Source organism: Mus pahari, chromosome 14 (assembly GCF_900095145.1).
Source record: "Mus pahari chromosome 14, PAHARI_EIJ_v1.1, whole genome shotgun sequence".
NCBI lineage: Eukaryota > Metazoa > Chordata > Mammalia > Rodentia > Muridae > Mus > Mus pahari.
The window spans coordinates 2,944,386-2,951,738 of record NC_034603.1 but is presented as its reverse complement, the minus strand read 5'-3'; the positions used below and the strand labels follow the sequence as shown (position 1 = coordinate 2,951,738).

Genomic DNA, 7,353 nt, shown 5'->3' with positions numbered 1-7,353 from the left:
TGAGTGTTCTTACCCTCTTTGTCTCCAGTTTCCTACAGAATAGCATACTCCTCAAGCGTAAGTTTTGTCCTGGATTCTCCTACTGTGGGCCCAATGCTTCCTTCTCTACTAATGTTCTTGGCACAGTGAACTCCTGGCTTACATTTTGGGGATAGTGATGTATGGGATTTGGGGTGCTGCTGCCCTTTTCTGGGCCCGACTCATTCATCTAAGACTGAGGATTCAAATGCCTGGTGCCTTGGTGAGAGCAGAGAAGAATCCAAACGCTGGAGTGTGAACTGCTGCCGGGGAAGAGAAAGAGCCGAGCCTGGTGATGCCCAGAGATGCTCTGCCTTTGTGCCCTCTGTCCATTTTCCCCACAGAATGGCTTTGCCTCCCTGTCTACCGTCCCGTGCAGCTCACTGTGCCCTCACGACCTTCAGGTTGCTTTCCCTCGCTCCCTTACTTGATATGAATAGCGACTGCTGTACCCAGTTTGTATTCAGGCAAAGATTCTATCTTACTCTTGCTCTGTAGCTTCACACACATCCCCACAGGCCAGGGTAAGCAGTATATGTTCAAGAATACTGACCGAGTGCCACCACCCAGCACTTAGGAGGCAGAGGCAGGCAAATTTCTGAGTTCGAGGCCAGCCTGGTTTACAGAGTGAGTTCCAGGACAGCCAGGGCTGCACAGACAAGGGCTACATCCTTGTCCAGTGGTGTGGATGTCCTGAGGACAGGGGTGGTAACAGCAGCAGCCCAGATGCAGGCCAATCAGTGGAAGCAGCTGCTAAAGCCCTGCAATTAGCACAATAAACTTTAGTGCATACCATACCAGACACTCCGATGAGCGTGTTCTTTTTTATTTAAACCTTGGAGGTCAAGCAGTAAGGGCCAAGAGTGGCGGTAAATCTCAGTGGTTGGCCTGTCTATATTGAGAGACGCATAGAGAATTGGCAAAGCATACCTCAGAGTATGAGAGTAGGGTGCTTCCAAGAAACATGGGAATGTAGACAGGCCAATGGAGGAGAAAGACTCACAGTGCATATGGCTGACACCGTCCAACAGAGTAGGTACCCCAGATAATCGAGTGGAAGGTGGAAGACAAAGGATGCTTAATGACACACGCCAGCGCAATCCTTACTGCTGACATCAGATACTGGCTTCAGCTTCTGAAAGCAGGTTCCCACCAGCTCTTTCCTGCATTCGGGGAGCTCAGTAAATATTGGACAAGTAAACAAGTAAACAAAAGATTAACCATTTATGTCCCCAGATACTCTGTGTGTCATAACAGGGGCTTTTAATGCCTCAAGGTAAAGGGTTGATCACGTAGCCGTCTTGGAGGCTAAGGCATCAAGCACAATGGGATATTCTTTGTCAGCATCATTGTATAAATGGTACCATAGCACATTGACAAAACTAGAGAGGTTGGGGGCCTAGAGAAAAGCTTGCAGACTATCCCCCAGGACTCTCCTTGGGTTGAGCTCAGATGGTGGCCCAGGGGTCTGTTTCTTTACTTCTCTGTCACTACCAGGAGAGACAAGACCAGATGGCACAAAGCATGAGCTCTGGGTAATGATTTGTCTCACATTCTGTCCATTCATGAGCTCTGAGCCAACATATTACTCTACCTCACGCTACAGGGGAGGGTCACAGAGAGAGGAGTGGGTTCAAAGGAGGTGTGCTTTATAACTTCTGCCCACATGTAGACACAGAGCATCCAGAGATGATGCGAATGGTTTAGGTCCCCACGGTGACCTTCTGAGTCACCAAGAAAGTGAAGGAGAGCCACTGTGGAGCATTGATGTGTCTCGTGAGGTCCCTTCTGTCCCACACAGTCTTTCTTACACAAAATACAAGGCAAGTAAGTGTTTATTACACAACGGTTGAACTTTACAAAAGGCTTGCAGTCTCTGTGATACTTCACTGTGGTCAACTTACTTAAACCTCTGTCACCCCTCTACATCTTTCTGAGGCTGACTGTGCTGCTCTCCCATCCCCGTGAGGCACTGTGTACTCATGCACACTTTGCAGGGACAGAGAGAGGCTCGGATTCAGCAGTTCCTTTAGAGACGGGATCCCTGAAGCCAGGAGATAGCACCACTGGCCGATCTGAGTCAGGGAAGCAGATAGTACCTGCCGAGGATGCTAGGCTGTTAAACCTGGAGACAACCTTCTCTCCATCCAGGATGTCCTGATCAGCTTCCCCAGGGCAGCTCTCCGCTCAGCCTGGCCTCTCTGGTCCCAGGTTGCTTACAAACTTTCCACTGAGTACCTGGGGCAGCTGCGGCTTCCTGCTCTGTGGGGCTTCCTTCTAGATCCAGATCAAGGCTCCAAGAATTGATCTGTTAGATTAAAGGGGAAAGACAGAATGGAAGAGAGCATGAGCTGGCAAGTGAGCCTGCAGAGCGCTGGAGCTGTGGGGCCGTGTTTTCTGTGTAGTAGTCCCTCCCTTCTGACTAGAGTATTAATTGCTACATTACCGCTGCCATGTAGGCAAGACTGTCAGCAAAGCCTGGGAGGGCTCCAGCTCCTCCCTCCCTGCTCTGCTCAATTTCACTCGCATGTGGAGTCTTCTCTGAGCCTGAGATACCCTGGCAGCGCTGGCCCAGTCCTGGCAGGTCCCGAGGTGATCCTGTGGCGAGGACTTGAGTGGCCAGAAGGAGGGGGTGGAGAAGGAGGGAGGGCTTGCCCTGCAGGCTCTGGATGCAGCGCTGGACTCACTGCGGAGGCAGCTGTGCTGGAGGAGACTGGTTTCTGGGGTGCATCCATCTCTCAGGGTTCACCTAGGCAGGCTCCAAGGTCCAGAGGCACACGAGGTGTGTACCATCCCTTCTGGGTGCTGACTGCAGAACCTGCCTCCCCTCTGCCGCTATGAGCAGCTGCTCCAAAAGATGCAGACTCGGGTTCGTGAAATTTGCCCAGACCATCTTTAAACTCATCACCGGGACCCTCAGCAAAGGTAGGGAGACTGGCTTCCACTACTGCGCCCTGCTTTGATGTGACCTGACTGGTCACTTTGCCTCAGTGTGCTGAGTGTATCACTCCTGGTGCGCAGGAGTCTTGACTCTCTAAGAAGGATGAGAAATAAGCGCCTGAGACTAGAGTCCATTGACAACCTGGGCTCTGGCCCTGGGCGGGTGGGCGCCCAGCCAGGGAGCTCAGGAGGCTGTAATTGCCTGGAACTTTAGAAATGGAGTTGGTGATGTGTAGCTGATTGGTTATAGATGGACAGAGGAACGGAACCCTCCCGGAGTCTCGGAAGCAGCTTGGCGTGACTGGAGTTTTAAAAACTTATCCTGGGAGTCTGGTGTCTTGTTGATAAGAGAGAGATTTGATGCAGTGGGCTGCGAGGAATTCTGCCCAGCAGAGATGCTGAAGGAGGCCAGCAGGAGGTGGCCCTGGGGCTGGAGTAGTCACCATGCAGAGCAAACTCAGAATCCTGATCAGCTCAGCAGTCACTACTGAGGCTGTCCCCATGGGATCCGGGGGTCCTGTCCACTGATCTGCCGTCTCACAAGACTGTCCCTCCCCATGCCTGATTATCTTGCTTCTCCAAGTACTGAAGTGTCAGGAGGTTTTCAGATTTAACTCTCTGTGCGGCCATGGAGGAGAATCAGGAGAACTACACACACATCCTCAGCCCCCAAACAGCCACCAGCCCTGATAACCCTCCTGGCAAAAAGGAGGCAAACTTCTCAGGGACCCCAGTTGACATTCCATGCTATGGAGGGTGGGGCATGGAGAGGAACTCGGGCAAACTTTCTGGACATAAATTTAAAGGAGGAGCAGCAATGTGTTGTGGTTCTGGTGGCTGGAAAAATCTCTTTAAATATTCATGCCCTCTCGAAGGGAGAATGAGGGGTTTTTTTGGGGGGGGAAGAGACACTAGAAGCTGCAGACTCAACATTCGGGGACTGAAGCCCACAAACGCAGGCAATTTGAGGAGGCAAAAGCTCTGGGTGGCCTTCTCTCATGACATCACCCAGATACCCAGCTGCATAGGGTTGGCCAGTGTCCATTGCGTGGCTGGTGTGGGAAGAATCGTGAGGGCCTCTTCCCATCTCTCCTGCATCTTACCTTTCAGTGGTCCTTCCTTAACTAGGACATTGTCCTTCCAGGATCCCCTGGGGGACTGAGCATCTAGTGTTGGGGGTTAGGAGGCCTGGGAACAGAACATGCACAGGGCACAGCTGCAGCAATGTTCAGTGGCTTCAATTCCAGGAGGAAAAGGCTGTGACTTAGAGAAGTTCCCTATTTGTCCTCATACATGTGAGGGTGTTCTAGAACCTCTGGGACTGAGGGACTGACAGGTAAAGTAACATCCTACGCCGCCTCCACTCCCGGACGTGTCCCAGAAAGAACTCCAGCCAGGAGAGAGGAAGGGTTCCACTCTGGTGTTGCCACCTGGCAAAGACATGGCCTCTCTGTGGCTCGTTTTTCGTTTGTTTGTTTGGCTGGTTGGTTGTTTAAATCTGTAAAATGAATTCATTATCTCTTTCTGACTGTCTCCGGGTACTGTTGCAAGGGTCCAGGAAATCCACACGTGGACTGCCTTCATGGAATGCATGGCTGTATCAAGACATCGAGAAGGGGTCCAGGGGCTGAGATGGGTATGCATGTCTGGTGGGGGTCTCAGAATCACTCCTCTCTAGTACCAAGGTCAGAAACTCTTTAGATAACTGTAAGTGGGTCTATACCCCAGAGAGCAACGCCGTGCAACAGAGAGGTGAGCACGAGAAAGTGAATCAGCAAAGGGAAGATTGTATCAAAAGAGCGTGTGTGTGTGTGCGTGTGTGTGTGTGTGTGTGTGTGTGTGTGTGTGTGTGTGTGGTGTGGTGTAAGAGATACACAGACTTTGGTAGAGAGGAAAGCTTAGCATTTGAGTACGTGAGGATGGAGATATTTTATCAACATTTATGAACCGAGCACCTACCTCCTATGGACCCTCAAATAACACACATATTATTTTACAGATGTGAATTTCCCTGCAAGAAAAACAGAGTCTGGTGGGACAAAGATCCCACATGGATCCCACCTAGCCGTCACACTGTGTGCTGATACGTACACAAACAGGAGTGGGGGGCAATAAGCGCAGAAGGCAGATGCCCGGCTGACTGGGGCGCTTCTCCAAAAAGTAGCTTCTAAGCTGAGGTGGAAAGGCAGGGCTGGGCAGGAGAGGGAGGCTGATGTTGGCAGAGAGATGCGATCTCTCTAGGTGAAAAGGTGATCGCTAAGAAAGCCAGCTGTGGAGAGGCAGGGCACGCACAGGCACACATGTACGCACACCTGGTTAGAATCCCAGAACCTAAGATCTACCTGACATAGAAGAGACTGGGTGGGGACTTACATGGGGCACCAAGTGGCTGCCCGGCCTTCCTCTGGGCAGCTTCAGTGGAAAGTTTCCAGTAGCTAGGCGCAGGGAGGTACACGTAGCAGGCGGGGAAAGTGGGGGGTATGTTGGAACTTTACCTATACCCTTGGCCTCAGCTCTGCAGAAAGGACTGAGTGTTTACACAGGCCGGGCTCTGATCCAGATCTGTGCAGCGAGAGCGGTCCCGACGACCCCAGGTGTTGGTTAAATATTTGTTAAATCAGGGATGACAAGAGGAGCTGGAGTTGGATCTGGACAGCTGAGAGAGACCTTCCTGGATAACAGCTTTCCATGTGCGGCGCCACCCCAGGGTGGATTTGAGCCCCACACTGCGTGGACACATTACGTTTGCATAACGGTTCTTATTCTGGTTTCCGCTCTCTGCTACTCAGTGCATTGAGTCTTAGATGTGCAACAATCCAACCCTCCACAGAAGAATGCATCTCTGTCCTTTTCTGAATGAGGTAATGAAAGCATCTCTCATGCTCCTCTTTCTGGTCCAGTGACCTCTCCCTTCTCAGCATCATTGGGAATACCTGGGGAATGAAGGACACTCAAGCCCAGCTCCTGGCTCTTGGTCATCTTCCCTTGATGCCAACACCCACTTTGCCTGGTCTGAGGTACCAACTGGCCTAGATTTCCTACCTTTACAGAAACAATTGCTCGGGTCTCCCTGCACACGTTTCTCACTGGTTCTAAGTTCTGCCTTCATAGCTCCAATTGCAGTTTTGACCTGTGTCTCTCATTGTGGGACTGCAAGGGCTGCCTTCCCCACTAGCTTTATGCTCTGTGAGAGCAAACAACATGCTCGCCATTCCCACTGTAGCCAGAGTGACTACAGAGCCTGGCTACACAAAGCCTTCAGGACCCTGCCTGGACTTTCGTGCAGTCCCGAACGTTCTCAGAGAGGAGCCAGGCAAGCAGACGTTTGGCACTCTGCCTCCTTCAGAGCGTAGCTTTAGATCTCTCTTCCGTGATTTGCTTTTGCTTTAAAAAACAAAAACAGCAACAAAAACAAAACAAACAAACCCCCAGCAAGCTCCCAAGCTGGGTATGGTGGTACATGCCCAAAGAGCATGCCTGGGGGGGCGCTGAGCCTGTGCAGGGGCTGAGCCTGGGGGGGGGGGCGGCTGAGCCTGTGCAGGGGCTGTGGCATGGGAATGGCCTGTCCGTGGGAACTGGAAGTCAACCTGGGCAACACAGGGAGACCCTGGCTCAAAAAAAAGTAATTATAAAATAATAATAATAACAAGAATAATAATGCTGCCACAAACCACAAATGCAATGGGAGGCACCAGACTGAGGCATCCCAGTGCCCTCCACACTGTCAGAAAATCCTTAGGCTAGATCCCTCATTTCTGCCCAAAGTTTCTTAATTACTAAAGTGGAATCGTTACCCTTTGCTACTGTACCAGTTAACATGGGTGAATGTGGCTGTTATTAACATCCCGTACCTTGGGACTGTGGGAACTCAGAGACACCCTCTCTAGTCCCTGGTGTCCAGGGGACTGACTGCAACCCTGAGAATAGTCTGTGATAGCAATGGACAGTATTTCATCTCCACAAACTTGCTTTCCAAAGGGCCTTCCGAGGACAGAAATATTACTTCTTTTTTTAAAAAAAATTATTTCACTTAGTGGTGTGTGTGTCTCTGTGTGTGTGTGTGTTCCTGTTGCTGTTGTTGTTTTTGATATGTGCATACCACACGTGTAAAGGCCAGAGGGCAACTTGCAGGATTCAGTTTCTTCTTTTCACCACATGGGTTCCAGGATCCACCTCGTCATTAGGATTCTTGGCAAATGTCTTTATCTCCAGAGCCTTCCACTAGCCCATCACACGGTACCTCCAGAGCCTTCCACTAGCCCACCACACAGTACCTCCAGAGCCTTCCACTAGCCCATCAGACAGTACCTCCAGAGCCTTCCACTAGCCCATCAGACAGTACCTCCAGAGCCTTCCACTAGCCCATCAGACAGTACCTCCAGAGCCTTCCACTAG

General features: G+C 51.1%; 1 protein-coding gene across 1 annotated transcript in view; it reads left to right on the top strand.

Annotated features, from left to right (window-relative positions):
• The first annotated feature begins 2,698 nt into the window (after positions 1-2,698).
• Positions 2,699-7,353, top strand: part of Kcnip1 (potassium voltage-gated channel interacting protein 1) — a 375,589-nt gene continuing 370,934 nt past the window's right edge. Inside the window, exon 1 of the mRNA XM_021211446.2 lies at positions 2,699-2,943. Coding sequence (XP_021067105.1) covers positions 2,856-2,943 — 88 coding nt within the window. The 5' untranslated portion in view covers positions 2,699-2,855. The remainder of the gene's footprint in view (positions 2,944-7,353) is intronic.